This window comes from Alexandromys fortis, unplaced genomic scaffold (assembly GCF_014885135.2).
Source record: "Alexandromys fortis isolate MF-2015 unplaced genomic scaffold, M_Fortis_MF-2015_v1.1 scaffold_2_26212498_36691700, whole genome shotgun sequence".
NCBI classification, from domain to species: Eukaryota; Metazoa; Chordata; class Mammalia; order Rodentia; family Cricetidae; genus Alexandromys; species Alexandromys fortis.
Window position 1 is genome coordinate 4,728,049 of NW_026067931.1, and position 22,404 is coordinate 4,750,452.

Below are 22,404 nucleotides of genomic sequence, written 5' to 3' on the forward strand. Positions count from 1 at the left end.
AGAGAGAGAGAGAGAGAGAGAGAGAGAGAGAGAGAGAGAGAGAGAGAGAGAGAGAGAGAGAGAGAGATATTAGTAAATTAGCCCTTCTTTATTCAAAAATCATCTTGGGCAACCACTGTACCAAGTAGGATACCAGCAGGAGGCAGAAGGCTGAGAGGACTAAGAGCACAGACTTATCCCCAAGATAGCTTTGGAATGTCGTAACGTCCCATTGGTTGAGCTTTGAGTCCAAAGGGACTGAGATTCAGAGGGTGAGACACTGTAACTAACTTAAAGAGGCTTGATCCTCTGGGGTTCAGGACAGAACGCCTACTCTGGGGCCTCAAGACAGAAGTCCCCTCAGGATGGTACAGATGCTATGGACAGGGACTTTTTCTGGGGGGCTACATGGCACGGTAAAGCTGCACTCTTCCGATGGGGGGGGCCCTTGTGACCCAAGTCTGAAAGTCAAGCCCTGGGTGGCCATTGACCTCCAGGCACGGGCTTCTCCTGCCCTTGGCGTTTGCAGGCCGCTAGCCCGTCAGAACTGGTGATACCTGCATGACTTTTCCATCCTCGCCCCGGTACAGTGTGTAGAGCTGGTACGCCCTGAATCCATGGGGTGGAGGTGGGGACCAGCATCGATGTCTGCTCTTCTTTTTGGGGTGGTGATGACTGTGCGGGTTCCTTTGGTGTCCAGGCTGTTGGTCAGCTGCTGGGGTGGGGTCAGATAGTGCTGACACCTGTGGAAAGAAAGAAGACACCCCTAAGTCCCTGCAACGCCCGTTTCCCATCTCCCATGCTACGTCACATAGTATAGCCCTGTCTCAGAAATAAAATATAAAAAACCCCACCTTGCTTCTGAGCTCAGAGCAGCACACCCACCCAGAAACATGTGAGCGCCCTCTCCGGCGTCTCAAGCCAGTGGGTTTCATCTTTGTACTCATTCCCAAACAGCCAGCCGGAGACACGGTGTCCCAGCTGGGGAGGTAACCTCAGACCCTCCTCCAAGCCAACCCCTAATGCCCCCCATCCACACTCTCCCCCCCACGCCCTTGCTTGCTCCTGACCTCTGGCCTTGACTTTCTCCTCCTTTCCTCCTTTCTGGGCTCCTGGGAAGCAGGTGGGCAATCTCTTTTAGCTTCCTCTTTTTGGGGGACAGCTTGCTCACTGCTGGGGGTGTCTCCTGCTGAGACACTTCCCTACAAAAGAGAAGCCCCCAGATTGTTCCACTTGAGCCTTTGGCCTCTGACCCCAGCAGGGTAAACTTCTGCTTACAAGATCCCACCCAATCACGGACCCACAGGGACATCAGCCAGTGACAGAGGCGTTTCTGCCTGGTGGGCAGGCTCAGCAACAGCTTCTGGCTGGCTGGGCTTTTATCGGGATGAAATGAAGTATGCTCTTGGGTGCTTACTGTGGTGCTTAGATCAAAGGTGTGTGGCACCATGCCCAGCTTAGTAATAACATCTTATGTGTCCAAAAAGGTCTCTGTAACATAGTCCCTGCCAGGAACTCTCAAAGACCCAGGTACCTCACACATGTCTTTAATCTCAACAGAGGCAGGTGGATCAGATCTCTGGGAGTTCAAGGTCAGTTTAGCTAGCAAGCTCCATCCAGATCAGCCAGGACTACACAGTGAGACCTCTTTCCCCCAAAAAGAACTTACAAAGGATATCAAATATCTCACTGCACAACGGCACCCACTGAAGGGTAAATCTCCAAGTTCAGCAAGCTTGTATTCTATCTATTATGCAACCCTGGTTTGCCCCGTGCCCCATGCCACACAGAAGCCAGGAGAGTTGCCTTACTCCATTCTCCCTTTAGAAGCTGAAGAAGCAGCCTAGTGGGTCTCAGAATCACCTAGAAAACTTGTTCAAACAGACCTGGCTACCCTGACCCAGAGCTCCTGTGCCAACAGGTCCAGCAGGGGCACCACAGCTGCAGAACTGAAGCTCTGCACAATTCAGGGTACAGTACTGCTGTGCCCACCATAACGGCCACAGGCACACAGGGCACACAGGGAAGATAAGGCTGCTCGCTCTCTCTCTCTCTCTCTCTCTCTCTCTCTCTCTCTCTCACAAACACACACACACACACACACACACACACACACACACACACACACACACACAAAGATACAGGATCTGGAACTACAGGGACAGGGGGAAGGGGCAGCAGCCTGAACCCAGTGGAAAGGACAGGTCAAGGAGGGCAGCAGCGGTACCTGAGGTCTGTGGGAGGGTCCCTCATACCTTGCTCTGTGCCACCTCATCTCGGGGCACAGACTGGGCCCTCCTCTCTTCCTTGAGCCTCTCTCTCCTTTTCCTCAGGCTTCGCCCACGACTAAAGCGCAAAATCTAAAAGAGAAAACACCACCGTTGTAGGGGCGAAGGGGGCACAGCACCAACACGTGTCAGAGTGCCCTGGGCGTGGCACACAGACCTAGCAGAACCCACAGCGTGGTGGGAAACACTAGTGGTCACGGAAAACTCTGGACTGCCTATGCCCCTTTAGTCTTCTGTTGAGCACAAAAGGGACCCAGAAATGGGAAGTATATTGTGTCTGATCACAGGAGGCTTCTATGATGATAATAAAAGCATTTATGTGCTGGGCTGGTGTGGCCAGATAGGTGTGCATGGCAGAGTAACAGAGAATGTCACTTACATACAACTAGGAAAGCAATGGCAGGTCATGTGACGACAGCCCTGCTCCAGGCAGTGTCATTTTCCACCCTCTAGTTTCCTTGATCAGAGTGTATGAAAAAACCCCGTCAGTTTAAGTCTGGCATCACTGAGGTATATCTGGAGGCCATGGGACTAACTGTGGCTCCCCAGGGAGGACTGGTACCTGCCCCTAACAAGGCAATAAAGCAGAAGGAGCCAACAAAGGCACAGGACAATAGATGCTGGGGACCCAGCATCAACCAGACAAGGAGTTTTAGCACATGATTTTGGCTACTAGGGGCTCCTTCTCATCACACGGGGAGCTGCCGGGATCAGCCGGGAACAGGAGATGGCTGGACTTGCTGTCACTGCCTGTCCTTAGCCACTAAGATGTTTAGCTGGCAGAGTGTGTTTAGCCAGCAAGCCCAGATCTGAGGCACCAAGATCCTTCAGCCTCTGGCGCACAGTGTCTAAGAACATAAAAGTCGTCAGGTGGTGGTGGGACACTCCTTTAATTCCAGCACCTAGGGGGCAGAGGCAGGGGGATCTCTGTGAGTTTGAGGCCAGCCTGGTCTTCAGAGTGAGTTGCAGGACAGCCTCCAAAGCTAGACAGAGAAACCCTGTTTTGAAAAACAAAACAATAAAAATAAATAAATAAATAAATAAATAAATAAATGGATACTAAAAAGTCTCAGAGCCATTGCCCCAGAGAGTTCAGACTTGTCGGTGAGTCTCAGAGAGTGGTGATTGCTCCCTGGTGTGGAATCTTACATCAAGGCCCAGCTGACCCCAAGCCTGAAATTTTTCACATTTGCGAATACAGCCATCACAGACGACGACAAGAGACACAAGGTCACCTGACCCAAGCAGCAGCAGCAAGCGACCCTCCACTGACCATGCCAATAGCTGCAGAGAACTGTACGGCTCGCAGCCTGTCTCAGAGTAGCGGGGTCAAACAGAACATCGGCAGTGTTCTCCAGATCACAGGACTCTGTGAACACTGGTCCAGAGGCCTTGGGGACGGCCTCTTCTTAGTGCTTCTGTGGCCACCAAAAGCCAAACTTAACTAAGGGCTTCAACAAACAGATTTTTCTTGACAGACGAAGCGGGTTGTGTGTGAAACTACAATATGCAAAGAATGTATTTTATTACAAATGAGCATCACATGCATGCAGTTCCCATAGAAGCCAGAAGAGGGCACTGGACCCTTGGAACTGGAGCTGCAGATGGTTGTACCGTGGGAGCTGGGAATTGAGCCAGTGCTCTCATTCCCAAACCATCTCTCAAACAGGAATGCAACGGAGACCAGTTCAGGGTACTAGAGAAGGTGAAGATCCTCCAGCTCTGGCAGACAACCGACAGGTGGACTGAACACACAGCACTCTATGTGCCTGGTGAATTCTGCAACCCACAAGACCTGCTGGCCTGTGTGTATGACTGGGAATAAACAGGGCTGTGTGGGGATCAAACTGCTGAATGCTGAAACGGCAGACGGAACTGCTGCCTCTGGACACTTCTATGACGCTCTCTACTTCCTGACTGTGACAAACCAGCATTTTTCTGTTTCACAAAGCTGGAGTGAGGTGGGGTACCACATCCCTGCATGAACGGGGTCCTGGGGAACGAAGAACACACGGCACACAGACACATGGATGTAGGTAGAGGCTGCTTGTTCGTCCCCAGCTGCCCAGGCCATGAAATAATCACTCAGAAATTATACTATTTGCAATACTGTTTGGCCAATAGCTTAAGCATATTTTTAGCTAGCCCTTACATCCTAAACAAACCCATCTCCACTAGTCTGTGCATCACCACGAGGTTGTGGCCTACTGGCAAAGTTTCGGTGCATCTGTCTCTGGCTTCTGACTCTGCCTACTCTCTTTCTATATCCTTTCCAGCCTGGCTATATTTTATATATATATTTATATATAAAATATATAATAATATATTTTATATTATATATAAAATGCCAAAAGCAGCTTCTTTACTCATTCACCAATAAAAGCAACACATAGACAGAAGGCCCTCCCACACCACGTGGACACACAGACACAGCAAAGCTGAGATCAGCTTGGCTGTGCTCCCTCTGATGGTGGCTGCAGAACCCTAGAAGTTCAGCGTGTTTATTATATACAGATGAACAGGGATATGGGATCATTATATGATGTGGGAGTGATTTCTTATTAATAAAGAAACTGCCTAGGCCCATTTGCATTTGATAGGCCAACCCTTAGGTGGGTGGAGAAAACAGAACAGAATTCTGGGAGAAAGGAGCTGAGTTGAGGAGTCGCCATGATTCTCCCGCTCCAGACAGACACAGGTTAAGATCCTCCCTGGTAAGCCAGCTCGTGGGCTACATATAATATTAGAAATGGGTTAGAACAATATGTAAGAGCTAGCCAATAAGAAGCTGGAACTAGCCGGGCCAGGCAGTGTTTGAAAGAATACAGTTTCCGTGTAATTATTTCTGGGCATAAACTAGCCAGGCGGGCGGCCGGGTGCCGGGGACGCAGCCCTGCCGCTCTTATTTCAACAATTATATACAAGGGGGCTGGGTTTATGGTATACAACTGAACAGGAAGGTTTAGCTAATCTGAGTGTGGGCAGTCTCTATGGGACCAGTCTTCGGATTGTAAGCATCTATGGGGGAAAAGTCATGGTGAACAGTTTTTGCACACACTTTCAACATTCACTCATAGACCAGAAGGCTTTCGAGCCCTCCATTCTCAGCCTTGAGGGCTCATTGGTTTTGCCATCCCCAATATCACCAGGGGAAGACCCTGCGGCTCCCATGGGTCTGAGGCTTCGGGGTCCTTGGCATGGCCACTCTCACGTCAGCAGCACACATTCACTCAGGACTTCACAGGCTCCCTACAGTGGGCAGTAAGCTTCTAGCAGCTTTTCACACCCGATGCCCACATCAGATACCACTGAGCAGCACCCGCTCCCTGTGCACAAGGCTGGTCCCTCTTACAGAAGAGAAGAATTATCAGCAATGTAGAAACTACTGCCAGCCATATGAGCATGTCTTTAAAACTAAGTGAAACGAGGGTCACGTGACACGCTGGGCCTGGGTACTTAGTGGCATGGGACTCTGAAGGCCATGTGACATACTGGGCCATGGTACTAGCAGCAAGGTTCTTAGAGGGCCATGTGACACGCTGGGCCCCAGGTACTGGCAGCATGGTTCTCAGAAGATTCTTTCCAAGTCTCTGAGCCTTGATAAGACGGACAAATCACCGTTCCCAGCCTTGCTCTGGAATAGCCTGCTTTCCCAACACTAAGGAATTGATTGCTTCCACTAGAATGAGCAATGGCAAACACCACAGAACAGTGTCCTGTCTTAGCTCTGGCATGAAGCAGAATGGACAGAGTAGGGCCCCAGAACTTAGTGATAGCAAGCTCACACCTCAGCAAGAGAATGGCACACTGGATAAAGAGCTGGACTTGGCACCACACAGATGTCTATACTCTGCACCGCCTCTCCTCTTAACCAGCAATTCTTATTTATTTTCACCTGGCTTCAACAGACCACAGCAGGAATCCTGGCAACTGTGTAGCCCCACAGGGTCAGTAAGATGCTTTAAGTCCTACCTGGGGAGCCTTGGTGAGCAACAGAGCAACTTCAGGATTATTGTGGTGGCGGGCAGTCTCCAGCGGGGTCTGGCCTGCCTGAGGAAAGACACAGGGAAGGCAGGTGACAAAGGGACCCCAGCAGTGGGCAGTTCCACTATGCATCACACTCAGGCCGAAGGTCACTCCTCCTGAGCCTCAGTCCCTCAGCGGAGCCCATCGGCAAGGCTCATTAAAACCTCTTAGCCTCAGATGGTGGGAAAAATAGGGATGTAACACGAGGAAGACCAAGGTGGGCATTCCTGTTGAGCAACACAAAGGATCAGGAAATCCACCTCTAGGCACGAAGTCCCCGATAGGAGAGGTCTCAGCACCGAGCTACAGACGTGATGTAGTCTGTAAGATTAAACGTCAGGAAAGGATGTCAGTGGGATTCCAAAGGGAAGGACAGTGTGTGTGTCCTGGTCACCAGGGACAAGGTAACTATGGCACCAGGCAGGCTCAGAGATATAATGGAGGAAGGGGGTGTGGTGGGGGCGGGGTGAACTAGACACAGAGCTAAAAAAGTCAGCTTTAGTGCCCCAGACCTCTTGGAAGAAGAAGGGTACCTGCTATGGGACTTATAGAAACTATCAAGCATACTGAGAAAAGGAAGGAAGAGCGGACAGAAGGGATAAAGAGGGGGGGAGGGAGGGAGGGAGGGAGGGAGGGAGGGAGGGAGGGAGGGAGGGAGGGCAGAGCCCTCAAGAGAAAGAAGCAGAATCCCGAGATGGGTTTACAGCTGGCCAGGAGGCCATCTTGAGGCCCGCATGCCGGCTTGTTGAGAACCCTTCAGAACTCTCTTCTTGCCAGGCTGTGTTCACGCCAGCCCAGGGTCTAAGAGTTAATTCCTGGGGCTGCTCAGAGCTGGCCCAATCCAGATGAGGACCCAAGAGGGTGAAGCTCACTGAATCCTGGTGGTGGTGGTGGGGGAGGCGCAGGGCTGCCATTCAACTTACATTGTTCACAATGGTCGTATCAGCGCCAGCTTCCAGCAGGATTTTAACCACCTTCTTGTGATTTAGGGCAGCAGCCACATGGAGGGCTGTGTCTCCAGCCTGCAAGCAACCAGAAGAGAGTTTGCTAAATACGCCTATTGGTCCCAGGCTAGCTGTGCATCTCTGCCTAGGACACTCTCTAAAGCCAAGCAGAATTTGCCCTGCAAATGTGAAGCTCACTGCGAAAGCCTTGAGGGGACAAAGCTGAACAGTTCATAACATGCAGTCCAGAAGCTACAGACCAGGGTCACGAATGTAGGGGTGAAGAGGACCAGTTGGGTTGCTGAGAACGGAGGACTTCCAAGCTCCTAGGAGGAAGGTTGAGGAGCTGAGACCATCTCACCCAGAGGTCTGGACCCCGTGTATTAGCCCAGGGCGTTAGTGCCTGGCTTCTGAGTTGGGCCTGAGGAGAAGCTGAGAGAAAGCTTGTGCCTGGCCTTCAGCCTGGACCAGGGAGCCGGGACAGTTCATCTGCAGGCTTAGGTGGGGACACAAAGGCCTGATTTGGTTAAGGCTGACTGCTTTCTCCACTTTCCCTTCCAGCCTCTAAGTTTTCATATTCTCTTTATACAAACTGTTCCCGGATGATCGGTCCTGAAACGAAGCCAGCTCCCAAAGGCGGGCTGTCATTTCCATAGGGAGTGACAGACAAACACAGACATGAGACTCATCCCTCCCCGCCACAGCAGCGTGAAATTCAGCCATCTTTGGGTAGATTTCACCCCCATCACTAGTCCTGTGTGTTGGGGAAGTGACTCCCCGCCTGAAGAAGTATCAAAGCCCGAATCACACTCCTAGACTTGACTTCACTTGGGTACAGCATGGGTTTGGTGCGGGGATTTCTGAGGGTGGGCTTGAGATGGGAGGTGTGTTCCCTGCTCTCACACACTGCTGAGACTGGTGGGTGGGTAGCCTCTGACCTGGAAGCTACTGGGAAGAGGCTTTTGATGAGTTAATGATTCTCAACCTGGCACACCTTCAGGAGGGAGATTTACAAAAGTATGCCACTGAACTTAAACCACAGAGATTTTGGCTCTTTGGGTGGCATCTTCATGTCCCTGATGGCTCTCATAGGCAGGTTGAAGTCACTGTTGTAGGGCATGTTTAATCTGTCCCACAATCTAATTTTAATCCCAGGTTTAAGCACCCAGTCCCTCACTAAGGCAAACGAAGCAGGAGACCCAGCAGTTCACCCAGAAGTAGCAGAGCGGGAAATGAAAGAGCAGAATTCACGAGACACCTATATCCCTTGCTCCTCTCCTCTAGCACGCTCCGTTTTGTAGGAGTTCTCGATGAAATCACAGTATAAGCAAAAGCGTGGCAAGGTCTCCCAAGATCATTCACAGGTCACTGTGAAGAGGGTTACGTGCACTGACCTGGTTCTTCTCATGAACCGAGCAGAAAGCACTGAGAAGGAGTTTAACGATGGACAAGTGATTGTACCGCGCGGCCACGTGCAAACAGGTGTCTCCTGCCTGTGGGTGGAAACCAAAGTCTCAGCACAGAAACCTAACAACAAGAAAGGTCAGCACTTAAGAGCTGTCAGACAACTGCCCATGCTGTAGGAAGCGTTAGTCTGAACGACAAGCCGCCCCTTTAACATAGCTGCTCCAACCCCAAGAACCTTTGCTTGGCTTTGCTTTTGTGTATATAAAACTAGACACCTGCTCCCCAAGAGCACTTTGGAGAAGCTAATGTGGGTGATAGGCTCCATGGACCCCGGCCTCCCCTACAGCACAGTGTCTGGAATAAATCAAGTTAAGACAACGATGTTGCTTTGGAATGAGACCCAGCAGGAAGGATGCTAACATCCTCTCTGGAGCAATGCAGCCTAGGGAGCTGAGGAATCAGAAGACTCTCAGAAGCTTTCTTAGTGGGCAAAGCCAGACTCCACTGCCTGTGACAACACAGAGACAGATCGTCAGGACGCTTGACGGGCTCCTGCTGGGGTTTCCTGTCTGTCTAGATCGCAGCCACTTAGCATAGGGAATTCTAGAACTATATTATATAAGTCTTCCCCAAGCAGGGAGATATTAGTATTTCTGAGAAAAGCTTACGCCACAGACTCCTCAGAAAACACAGGAAGTAGGATGCTCTCAAGCCCTTTGAGTGACACATCCTTCTACAGCCACTGCCCTGCCTGCTCGTGGGAAGAACACTGCAGTGGTCAACAGCTGCCCCAGAAGAGGGTCCCAGGACAGCCCTGCCTGGTACCGTCTCAGACAGTAGCTCTACAGTGCTCTACGTGGGTAGATGTTCTTAAAACACGTAAATCAGTGGTCCTCAACCTTCTCAATGCTTTGATCCTTTAATACAGTTCCTCATGTTATGGTGACCCCGGCCAGCCATTAAATTATTTTGTTGCTATTTCATAAGTATAATTTTGCTACTGTTATGAAGTGTAGTATAAATATATTTGGAGGGAGAGGTTTGCTAAGGGGGTCATGACCCACAGGTTGAAAATCACTGATGGACCAGCTATCAGAGTCTGTGACATGTGGCAAAAATAAAAAAAAAAAAATAAAGAGAGAGAGAGAGAGAGAGAGAGAGAGAGAGAGAGAGAGAGAGAGAGAGTAAACTCAAGGCACAAGTGGAGAAAGCAGCATTTTCCCTTAAATGAACCCTGAGAAAATCAGCAAAAAATTAATTTGGAGATTAGGCCCCAAACACTCTGCCGCTTTAGTTTCTAGATATCAACACTGACTCTGCTTTGGGGGTTCGTTTCCAAGGCAACACAACACAGAAGCTGGTGCATTCACTCACGTTATTTTTGAGGTCAGCCCGGGAGCCGCCCAGCAGGAGGACGCGTGTGCTCTGGGAGCGGCTGTTCTGGCAGGCCAGGTGCAGAGCCGTGTTCCCTGCCTGGGAGAGAGGAGAAAGAAGGGGGGCAAGTTAGTAGCATATCGGGCTCCCTGCCTTCGAGAGAGAAGGAGAGAAGGGGGGGACGCATTAGCAGCACAGACCTGCCATGCACACAGAGATTCTTCCTCCAGGAGAAGCCAGCCATTGTCACAGTTCTGCATCGTGACAGACCTCAGCTGGTGTTTCAGATGGAAGAACCATGAAGGTAGAGTCCAAACAGGCTGTAGAGTCAGCTCTGTCCCTAAACTTTGGCTCTGAGTCCTGTCTCTGCCCCTCATTCAGAAAAGCACGTCACATGCTTATGGCTTATGTTGACTTCTTGACCAGAAATGGATCTTGAGTCCCCTTCCTCAGGCCCTGGGCAGCATGGGCAGTGGCTGGGCTCGGACACTTCCAGGAAGCGGGGTGGGATGGTGGCTAACTTTGTCTTGTAGGCCTGTATTGAGATGTCTGTTCTTCAGTGTTTTTTAAAGATAAACACTTGAGCCGGGCGGTGGTGGCGCACGCCTTTAATCCCAGCACTCGGGAGGCAGAGGCAGGCAGATCTCTGTGAGTTCGAGGCCAGCCTGGTCTACAAGAGCTAATTCCAGGACAGGAACCAAAAGCTACAGAGAAACCCTGTCTCGAAAAAAATAGATAAACACTTGAACTATGAAAGAATCTTGGTCTAAGAGGCGATACTGCAGCTTCCTATACCACCTCAGAAAAAGGTCCACAATAATTTTGCAAATGGCATAGTGTGAACAGAACTCTTTGATTCTAGGGGAATAGGTCCTAACAGCTGCAGAAAACCCCAAGAAAAGTATTTTTTCATTTCTTAGTGGGAAAAGCAGGTGAGTCTGAGCACCCATTGACCAAATGCTGGCTCAAGGCTTTGTCCTGGTGACCTGAAGAGGTGCGGTGGCCCCAGCCCAGAGCCTCGAGCCTTTCCTCCCCTCCCCTCCCCTTCCCTCCAGGTGTTACATTCTTTTTGAAAAAGAACACTGCAACATTGGAAGTAGATAACGAACAAACAAATAAAACCTTATCATCACTTACTCTTCAAAACCGTGGCTTAATCAGCCGTGCCAGGCATTATCCCTCAGGATGCGGAGGATGGTGAGCCAGCGGCCTGGTGAGGTCGGCTGCCTCAACCCTCCCTGTCACCCTTGCCGCATGCCGGAAGCTCCTGGGTGCAGGACTGTGGCCCTGTTCTGGACTCGAATTTCCTCAGCCTGACGGGCAAAGCCCGACCTAGCAGTCAATGTCTTGCATTCTGAGAATCTCTCTGAGAATCAAGCCTGGCTTAGAGGTGACCTTTATTTTTTATTTATTTGTTTATTGAGGTTTTAATTTCCAGGCTGAGAACCATGGACTTAGCTCTCCACAGCAAGGCATCTACTTGTGGCTAAAGACTTGATCTCTGAGCTGCTGACTTTACGGTGGTGGTCAATACGTGCTGAAAAAATGAGTGAAATAAAAGAAACCCAATGGCCCTAGAAATCCAGCACACTAAAGGGTCCTTTGCGACCGGGAAATATCAATTCTGTGGGAAATTGCTTGGCTCAAGAAAAGTAAACATTGTCTTGGAGAGATGGCTCAGAAACTAAGAGCACTTGCTGCCCTTCCAGAGGACCCAGGTTCAATTCCCAGCACCCACAGACAGCTCACAACCATTGGTAACTCTAGTCAATTCCAGGGGATCTGATGCCCTCTTCTGGCCTCTGCAGGTACCAGGCATGCATGTGTGTACATATATACATGCACTCATACACATAAAATGAATTGAGAGAGAGAGAGAGAGAGAGAGAGAGAGAGAGAGAGAGAAAGAGAGAGAGCACTGTATAGGTATGGATGGATAACATACATCCACATAGTACAGTCCCACTCAGCAATAGAAAGGACTAACATGTGTTAACAACATGTTGGGATCTCAACCATTTATGGAAACACGGCTTATTTTTGAAAAGGCAACACAGGGTAGAGGTTGTTAGAGGCTTGGAGGGGTCAACTAGCAGACTGCCACCGAAGGGTACAAAAGAAGTTTCTGGAAGTGACGGAACATTCTGTGTTGGTGCTGGCAATTACACAACCACATACGCCTGTCTGAACGCACAGGACGCGATTCATTCCTAAAAAGTAGACTTTATGTCAACCCCACCTCCAAGCCTGCCATTAAAAATGTAGCCTCCAGCAGATGCATGATCAGCACCCAAAATGACGGGTCCTGACTCTCCAACATGATGCTGCTGTTTTTGCTAAATAAGAAGCACTTTCAAGATGACCCCTCTGAAGCTGTCTGAAGAATGGAAACATCCCTCGTTGGGATGCCATGAATGACCCTATGGGTATTTCTGCAGCTTTCTCCACTTTATCCTAAGAAAGAACCGTGGCTTTCCATAGTCCTCCGGGAGCCCTACCTGGAAAGGAGACAACATGCTGCAGCAGACAGACCTGGGGTGCTTTATGGCCCTGAAGGTGTCACAAACAACACGTGTGTCTAAACCAAGGACTCTACGAGCTCCCAGCTCAAACTTAACCTCTTCACAACCAAGACAACCTATTTCTCAGTTGGTATAAAAAGCCAAGCAGACTATGCACTATCTTGAAGAATGGAACACCCCACCTGAGAGGACATGAGGGAAGTGTTGCTGGTTATGCAGCCTGCAGGATCCCGCAGGCGTCAGTCCATGAAGGAAGCATAAGCAATGTGACCACAAAGCTGCCCAAGGAGAGCTGCAGAACAGCCCAGCGGGGTCAGGGAAGGCCCGGGTTAGATGGCTGTAGGCAGAGGCAAGGAAGAGCTGCACCTAAAATGGAGGCACCAGGACGCCTCTTGAGACACTGTGAAGTGTAGCGGGCATGTGCCAGGGAGACACCAGAGCAGACTGGTCACTGAGAGGGCTCTGGCAGGGTGGGAAGGCACCAAGCTCAAGCTGGTTACTCCACTGTGAGGCTTCTGGAACAGTCCAGGGACAATCACGATGAGCAGGGAAAGAGCAAGGAGGGTGTGAGACAGAGAAGACATCAGAGAGGAGACACACACGACAGGAGGAGGTAGAGCAATGGATCCGCCTCTGCCTATGTGAGCGCTAGAGCTTCCTGCTTCACCATACTCCAGAAAGGGCTGGAAAGAGTAGTGAGGGCCAAGGGATTTCAAAGCAGCTGTAGCAGGTTCTCTGGGACCCCGTATTCCTACCTCCCTTGCTGAGCTCAGCAGAGTTTCTCCAGTTCTCATTTAAGGCACCATAGCAGGTGAGGCCCAGAGAAGTCAGATTTGATGGAGACTATTTCTGATTGGCTAGTTAGTATTCGATCTTGTGCCTAACTTGTTATTGAAGACCTTGTGTGATGGTGTGTGTGCAGGATCTCGGGCTACGGACAATTGGTTTCTGGTTCTACTGTGCCATACTCATGTGTGTGTGTGTGTGTGTGTGTTGCTAGTGCACGTGCATATCTGTCTAATGCTAAGCATGGTCCTGTTCCTCCCCAGGCAGATTCAGTACTCCTCCACTTCTCTATGTGAGGCCATCAGCCAAGCAAGTGCATTGCGGGAAATCCCCAGGCTCCTTACGCACTGGCCACAGATCCATCCTGGCCATCCCATCCTAGCCATCCAAGGAAAGAAAAGGCAACCCCTTCTCAACACTACTGCGGATATTCTCAGAGTACTGACAGTGCCTCTTTTGCTTTTAACATAACACATGTCTCTTCTCCTAGTGGTTGAAGAGATCATCAGTTCAGTTTAGAAAGCTTGAGACAGGGACCAAAGCAAAAACGACACCAAAAATGAGTAAGTCTAAATTCAAGTAGACAGCCACTGTTAATATGTTGGTGCTATCTTTCCAGGCTCTGTTTTTACAAAGGGTAAACTGACATTAGCACGGAAGCATATGTGTGCGATCATGTACTCCTCTGTCATGCTCCTTCATGGCTCCTAACGTTATCATCGAAACTGTGACTTAAACTATATTGTGTTTGCTCTAAGTGAATAATGTTAGGTTCCTCTCCTGCATTTTCTATCGCTTTACTTATTGCTATCACAGATATACTTAAGGACAAAGCTTTCCTATCACACTTTGCTGCTTTACCAACCAAAACCTGGGATGGTAGCCACTCTACAAATAGGTAACTTCTTTTCCCTTTAGCTCATGCCAGGGATTGACCTGGGGACCTTGTGAACCAGAGCTAAGTGTTCTACCCCTGAGCTGACGTGCTATCCTACAGAACCACGTTTGCGGTACAGCTTGCTTCCCCAAAGCAGCTGCTCCAATTCCAGTTCCCCAGCCCACTTACCCTACCTGCCTCTACTGACTGCCAGCATTTTGGTTCTCTGCTGACATTTTTCATGCCAACTCTCTATTGCTATTCTTTGTAACAGAAGTCAAATGATGAGGACAGGTTCCCAGCAGTGGCGGGGGGGGGGGGAATCTCTCACACCAGCGGGGGTTTCAGCAGCACTGTGGCATGCTTAGCCTGCCTGGAGCACAGCCCTCCTACCTCTGCAGTGAGCCTCCTAGGTGAACCTGCCCTGCGGGATTCTCCATGCCCCAGTGAGCTCTGCCCAGCGCTTCTCATGGGCAGGAGACAACCTGGGACAAAGACTTCCACAACCCTCCTCACCTGTGAAGGAGGAGGTCAGCTGCTGGGCCTCACCTTGTTCCTGGCAAGCACGTTGGCTCCCGCTTTAACAAGCAGCTTGGCTGATTGGCTGAACCCATGCCAGGCGGCTTCATGGAGGGCTGTGTTTCCATCCTGAGTAAACACGTCGGAAGATAGCACATTACCCATAGTCTGGCTCTTCTTGCTAAAACAATGTATTACAATGGCTACAGGGTCTTCCTCAATAGGACCCATCAGAACCACAGAGCACATAAAAAGATTTGAGTGCTAAAAACCAAAATAAAATAAAATAAAATAAAATAAAGTAAGTGGGTGCTGGGGCACATGCCTTCAATCCCAGCACTCCGGAAGCAGAGACAGGCTGATCTCTGTGAGTTCAAGACCAGTCTATTTTACAGAGCAAGTTCCAGGACAGTCAAGGACAGAGAAATCCTATCTCCAAAAACTAAAAATTAAAAAAAAAGATTAAAGGCATGTAACACCATACCTATCTCTTTACCAAAATTTAATAGTTTTGCTGGGCACATACTTTTAATCCCAGCACTTGGGAAGCAGAGGCAGATGGATCTCTGTGAGTTCAAGGTCAGCCTGGTCAACAGAGTGGGTTCCAGGACAGCCAGCACTATGCAGAGACACCCTGTCTCGGAAAAACAAAACAAAACAAACAAAATTCAGTGGTCTCTAGTTAGCATAAAACCCCCAGGATTCTAAATGACCAAAAATCGAAGAAACAGTGATTGTAAAAAGCAAAGCAAGATTTCTAGATACATGGCTTTTAAATACAAACTAATAAGTTGGCTCCCACTTGCTTCTGATAGAGGGGCTGAAAGACAGGCAGGTAGGAACTCACACGTGGGCCTGCTCGGGCAGGACCACATTCTCCAGTTACGTCCATCTAGAGATGGGCCCTAAAGAGCTAAACCCAATGCACCTGGCACCCACGAGAGGCGAGCCAGGGTTCCAGAGACAAGGCTGGGCAGGGCAGGGGCCACAAGGCCCCGCTGGATGTGCGGAGGAACCTGGTACCACCTTTACTGTCTGCACACACACGGTACTGTAAAGAAAAGCTCTGTGTGTGTGTGTGTGTGTGTGTGTGTGTGTGTGTAAGGGGGGGAGGATGCAGAGTCTGTACTGCACTTAAATACAGAAATCGCACATTTTAAGATTTGACAATTTAAAAACACTGGCATACGTGCTGGGATTCTTGGAATAAAGAAATTCTTCGGTTGACTCGCTTTCTTCAGAACTAAAACATTTAACTTGCTTGTGCATCTAAGAAACAGAGCTTCTGAGGGGCCTTTCCCCCACCTTCCGTGGACCTTCATAGGTCCTGACTTCTACACTGACCTGGACTAAGTTGTCAGCACAGAGCCTCACAACAGAGGGAAGGGCGTGTAAACAAACACGACTTCTGGAACCCTGATCTTTCAGAGAAACCTAGGTTGACCTCTCTCATTGCATGATGGGAGAAGGACAACATCGTGAGCACACAGTGGTGAAACAAGCTGGCTCCCAGCTCCCCAGGGTCCTGCACTCCTTACCACCCCCCTCACCTTGTCCTGTCTGTCCAGGGCACATCCCTCACGGATAAGCGTTGTGATGATCTCAACGTTTCCCACCACAGCGGCCCGGTGCAAGGCTGTCTGGTCCCCCTGCAAAGTAACACAGATTGAAGAATAACAGGTTTCTTTATCGGCCACCATATGGCTCCTTCCTTAAGCCAGACACCAGGCTGTCTCCTGTCCCCTCAAGGAGGAGACTGGTTATTTGCAGAAGAGCTTGGTCACCACAGGCAAGGCAAGCTTTGGGGTCCCATTAGTAGAGAATGCACGTGGGCAGAGCAGTTCGGTTCATAAACCGGAAGGGATCGTCTGTCAATAGCAAGGATGACGGCTGGCCTCAGATCTACCTGCCAAGGAGAGCCAGGCTCCTTCCAACGACCTAACAGAGTCGTGCCTGGGAGCCAGGCTGTGGACATCATACACTTCGACCAGCAACTCCTGCAATCCCATGCCCCACTAGGTCCTCAGGCCCGGATTACAGAGGAATCACTCTCCAGCTGTGGCAGTTTCGGGACCTCATGCTTTGATGACAGGTGTGTAATTTGTTCACTGATTTGCACTAGCCGAGAGCGATGAGGGGGTGGGGGAGGCCTCCGGGACTGCGGCCTCTTGCCGCATACTTCTGAGAGGCCTCTTGATGATTTATGCTGCATTCTAACCCCTTCTCGGCAACCTGATTCCTGCGATGGACACGTTTCTCCTTCAGGCACCAAAAGAGAACTTGATTCTTCCCCTAACTGTGGCAGAGGCTGCATAAACACTCCAGAGGTGAGAAGGGGGGAGCACTCACGGGAAGGCTCTGAGCTCTGCCTTCTAGGAGCACAGTTCAGGAATGAAATCAAATCAAGCCTGAGAGCTAGGCATGAAAGGGGAGATGGGTGGACAATGTGATTGTTTTCAGGTGGAAATGATGAGCGGAGGGCCAGGGGGTCAGGAGGATGGGTTTATGTACGGCTCTGGTACAGATCCATCAGCTCGCTGAGCCTCAGGACCCTCACAGGAAAAGGTAGGCCCAGGGGGCTGGAGAGATGGCTCAGTGGTTAAGAGGACCCGGGTTTAATTCCCAGCACCCACATGGCAGCTCACAACCGTCTGAAGATCCAGTTGCAGGGGATCTGACACCTTCACACCAATGCACATAAAAATAAAGAATAAACCGGATTCTATGATTCAGCTGGTAAGATTTCCATTAGCAAAATTTCCAGCCAGACACAGAGGGGCAAGGGACATATTTCAGAACTCCCCTGGACCCCAGAACAAGAGAGGCAGGGGAGACCGTGGAGGACAGATACAAAGAGCAACTTCAGGAGGGTGCACCACTAACTGGGGTGGTCTGGATGAAACACACCGACCTCACTGGGATTCGCGTCAAAGAGACACATGAAGGACATGCAATCCGAGAGGAAAGTTCTGGAAACAGACTGCAGTGACTGGTGTGCAGGGGTTAACTCAGGAACTAGATTGAAAGATGGCTCAGAGGATGTGTTCCATGTTACTGCGAGTGCGTGTGCACACACGCGTGTGTTTTCACAGTAGAAAACCCACACCAAAACACACATGTGGTTGGGTACACTGGCACACCCCTGTAATCCCAAGACTCAGAGGTGGATCATGAGGTTAAAGCCTGTCTAAGCTATTTCCAAAACAAAACAAAATAACCTCTCTCTTTAAAATTCACAGAGGAGAGATGGCTCAAGAACCCAGGTTCAGTTCCCAGCACTCACACGGTGGCTCACAACCATCCGTACCTCCAGTTCCAGAGGATCTGATGTCCCCTTCTGTCCTCCATGGGCACCAGGCATGCAAGGAGAGCTTATATTTGCATGTAGGCAAAATACTCATGCACATAACATACTTTTTAGAAAAATTTTAAATCACAGAAAGTAATTTTTAGTTTCTTCCTTTCTTTTGAAATACTTTCGAGTTGTTAGTGGAGAGTTGTCATTAATAACCCTACTCAGCCTAGACCCAGCATGTAAGAAAACCACCCAGCAAGGCAACAGCCTAGACCTGGCATGTAAGAACACCACCCAGCAAGGCAAGATGAGCCCACGGGTGACAGTGGCAGGTGTGATGTGGGGGGGGTGCAGTGGTTTAAATGAGATGCCTCCCCATAGGTTCATATATTGGCAGACTTGGTCCTCAGTTGGTGGAACTGTCTGGGAATAGTCGAGTGACCTTATCAGATGAGGTGTATCATTGGGGGTGGCTTTGAAGGTTTCAGAACACTTGAACTATTCCTGGTGTGTTCCAGTGAGGATCAAGATGTGAGCTCTCAGCTGTTCCTGCCACCATCCCATCGTGGCCTCTAACCCTCTGAAACCATAAGCCCAAGTAAACGCTTTCTTTGTGAGTGGCCTTGGTTGTGGTGTGTTACTGAAACAATGGAAAACTAACTAAGGGGGGTGGGGAGGTAACCACTTGCTTGCTGACTAGATTTTCCACAGGAAGGTATTCCTAGCCTGTAGCATAAACTGTCAGGAACCTGCAGCTAGGGAGGTCATAGACCCTCAGTGGGAAAACTGTATCTGTTGTTTGCATAGACATGATATGTCTCTCAAATTGCCTTCTAATAATGCTGTTTTTGCCTATAGAATAGTGCTGGTGATGGCCATTGGTGACCACACAGACTCAGAATTGGTCAAAATACTTGACAACATTTTTTATATTTAACACATATAACTTCATCTATCAGACAAAACTACCACCAATCACAAGCTTAAACCATAAAAAGACAACAGGAAAAGGCTTCCCATTCAGCAAGCTTTTCCCACAGTTGACTTGATGATCTAAGAGACTTGCACAGAGCTGGAGTGAGGACGTCCAGCCCCACTCCCATGACTGCAGTGTGACTTGTATGGCTGTCAATAACTCTCTCCTTGAGCTTGTCCTTGACCACATCACAAGCTAGGTCTGGACTGTTTTTCTTCCCGTCCACCCTCCCGGTAAGTGACCGCAGAGATGGGCTGAGCCAGGCATCTGAGAAGGTCTTTCCAGGTGGACCAGCGCTCAATGCCCAAACAAGTCAGACGGGATCGTGCCCGAGTCTCAGCTCCAAACAATTCCATTAGCGTTTCTAGGAAACCTTATTTCCCTATCAGATCAGTCATGGGTTTTCCCGAAATGATTATGAGAAATATTGCTCTCAACAAGAACCATGAGTGCAGTCCTGAGTGAGGCTCCCAATAGGAGAGGCCCTTTAACCATCCCACAAACGACAGGCATTCTGCCGGCCATTCCTTGGGTCATTTGGAGCAACCTTTTTAGAAGAGACTTGCATTCTGTATTCTGCACGAAGTACAAGCACCATGCCCTAAGCAGATAAGTCTTGTCAAATGATCACAGGAAGGGCTTGGTTCAGGCCAAACATTTCACCTGTTCTACCAGCTGCTCATAAAATCAAGAGCTGATGCAGTTTTGGGATAGCGTGGAGCTTTGATTAGCATTGTCTTAGATCAGCCTTAGAATATATTTGCTTCCTCTGAGACAACTCTTCTTTACAAGACTCCAACTTGATACAAGCAGCTGCACCTAACTCCTGGATCGGCTCTTGGCGATTTTCAAGTGGATTGTCAAGATTCAAGGAGATCTGACACTTGTGTTCCGCTGCAGCGAGAAGCCAAGCTACCCCAAGCTTGGCTGGCCCGTTCAGTTGTAGCCCTGTCTGCAGGCAAGTCCCCTTCCGGCTTTATTCTTCCCCCTGGGAGCTTGGCTCCTTGCTTCTCGTATCTATTACTACTGTGCTGTGGCACTTGGCCCTGCTCTCCATGGCAGGACAAACTGTGGCTAGATCCATTCCAGAGGACGCGTCCTCCAACTCTTATAAGTCAGCCATCTTAAGTGACCGAGATGGGCGTGAGAGTTTCTGAGAAAGACAAAACGCAGGGACAAAGAGCTGCCTCCAGCCATCCGTGGAACGACTTTCTCTCCAGAACACACAGCACAGTTAAATCCAGACCCTTGGTTGAAGCACACTCAGTTACTTGAGAATCAATTTTTGGCTCCTACAAAATTAAAACTATACTATCATAGTATGTATTATTATTATATTACAAATATATTACTAGCCACATGTCCTCTTTAAAACATAATGCAAATGATATGCTTGACCTATTAGCGGACCCACGCAGCAAATTCTGACATAACCCTGCTTGACTATGACCTGAATCGACCAGAAGATTCTGAAACTGAAAGAAAATACAGAAGAAAACCTAGCTCTCTCAACACATTTTCTCAATATTCACTCTGTATTTACTGACCCCTAACTACGTGCCAGGAGTTAGGCCGTGTAATTCTCTTGTTATATTGATAAGCCTCGCCTAGGATAGCTGGCTAATTCAAACTGTTGAGGCGCCTTTCCTTCACAGCAAACCGCTTCCAGCTTTGGAAGCTGGGTAACATCAGCACTGGTCTCCAAAAGGAGCCGGTGTCTCTGTGAGGTGGGGGCTGCCTTACTGTGCAAGTTTAAGCGTGCAGCATGAAGGCGTCTGTTGAATGGGTAACTGAGAGGAAGCAAAGGAAGACACTAGCCGCAGCAGCAACACTGCAGTTGACATTCTGATCTGACACGCTGACTTGTCTGCAAACAATGTGGACTGCCAGCACTTGGTAGTCCTGAGCCATCAGTGTTTCTCACTCAAGAGTGTTGGGACTTAAGGTCTAAATCTTTGTCTGAAATACTCATATTTCCATCTCCTATGTAGTGAAAAGCATTGGGTGTTCCAAAGCCAAGGTCGTGGAAGAAGTCCCAGTCACACACGGGCGGGACACACCCACTTTAAGAGGACGACCCCAGGGCTGCAAGCAAACATGCTGTAAGCAAGCCCTACACCAGGTAGGCAGGCGAAGCAGGGTGCTGACCTCTTCTCTTTCAGATCTTCTAGGGTCCTTCCTAGCCTTTCTTCTCTGCTTTCTCTTATTTTTGTCTTCCTTCACGCTTTTTACTGCGGTCACAGGGTCCTGGACTATTTCTGGGGTAGAAGTCATGTGATTACTCATTGACCAATCAGAGATGGCATTTGAGCTCCACTGAGCGTTGATAGGATTAGCGGGAAGCAAGACAGATACTGCTCCAGGAGCTGCAGGTTGAAACTCATAATAATCCCACTCCAGGCCACTGGAGGTCATTCTTCCTCTAATTCTCAGATATTCCCATGCCAGAAACAACAGTATCTGTAGAATATGAAGTTAGAATTGAATCTTCATAACGTCAACATTCTGTTTCTACCCATCTCCCAGATAGGGAACTGCTAACGCGACTCTCCCGTAGTTAAGTTCCCCTCTTCTTTAATGCTAATAAAGTGATTTCATACGTTTTTATGGACAGCTCAAAGACCATTGTCAACAGGCGTGGGACGCACACAGGTAAGAGCTGAGGATCGCAACAGTTCCGCCTTCTCCAATGTTCTTCCTATCCGTGGTTCTATGAAGAAGCAACGTATGCGGTGCCTGTGTAGAGCAGGAAATGAGGGGAAAGACCCAATGACTCGATGAGGGAGGTGCTTTACCCAAACGCAGGGCTGGCTTTCCTTCGTGCGCTGTGAGAATTCTTGTCTTCTCTGCTTCCTTCCATATCTGAAACCTCAGCATGGTGTCTGCTGCTGCATGAGACCACAGCGAGCCTCAGACCTGAGTGAGGGTGTTTGGTTGGGATGGGGTGGCAGGCCTGACTTTGTGACCTTGCCACAATGGCAAGCAAGAACTTTAATAATCAAAGAGAAGTCTAGAATATCCCAGCATTCTTGCGCCAGCAGCTCGAGATCCCACCTTCCCTTTGACTATTTATTTTGCCCACCTCCCTTTATTTTCCTCCTGTCCTCTAAGGAGATGATATGGGTCAGGAATGTTATATTGGTTATAGTGTAGAAAAATACGGTGTCATGACCAAGGTGAGAATCAACAGCTTAGAGCTAAGTCAGCATTTTTGAGAATAACACCCTTGGCGATCCCATAGGCTTCAGATAAAACCAGAGATTTATATGAGATGCTGATAGCCCTCTGCTGGCCATGCATAAAACCAGTTTGTGTGCCTGCCTGTCCACTTGCCTATATAGATAGGTCTCATTTATCCAAGGCTATCCTATACAGACAGAGTCTCATGTATCCAAGGCTAGTCTCAAACTT

At 49.3% G+C, this 22,404-nt stretch overlaps 1 protein-coding gene across 1 annotated transcript in view; it reads right to left on the reverse strand.

Moving 5' to 3' along the window:
* Ankrd6 (ankyrin repeat domain 6) overlaps positions 1–22,404 on the reverse strand; it is a 135,628-nt gene that overhangs the window by 11,278 nt on the left and 101,946 nt on the right. Inside the window, exons 4-12 of the mRNA XM_050145503.1 lie at positions 16,273–16,371; positions 14,753–14,851; positions 10,019–10,117; positions 8,632–8,730; positions 7,217–7,315; positions 6,240–6,317; positions 2,235–2,339; positions 1,050–1,181; positions 537–722 (exon numbers count right to left, since the gene is read on the reverse strand). Coding sequence (XP_050001460.1) covers positions 537–722; positions 1,050–1,181; positions 2,235–2,339; positions 6,240–6,317; positions 7,217–7,315; positions 8,632–8,730; positions 10,019–10,117; positions 14,753–14,851; positions 16,273–16,371 — 996 coding nt within the window. The remainder of the gene's footprint in view (positions 1–536; positions 723–1,049; positions 1,182–2,234; positions 2,340–6,239; positions 6,318–7,216; positions 7,316–8,631; positions 8,731–10,018; positions 10,118–14,752; positions 14,852–16,272; positions 16,372–22,404) is intronic.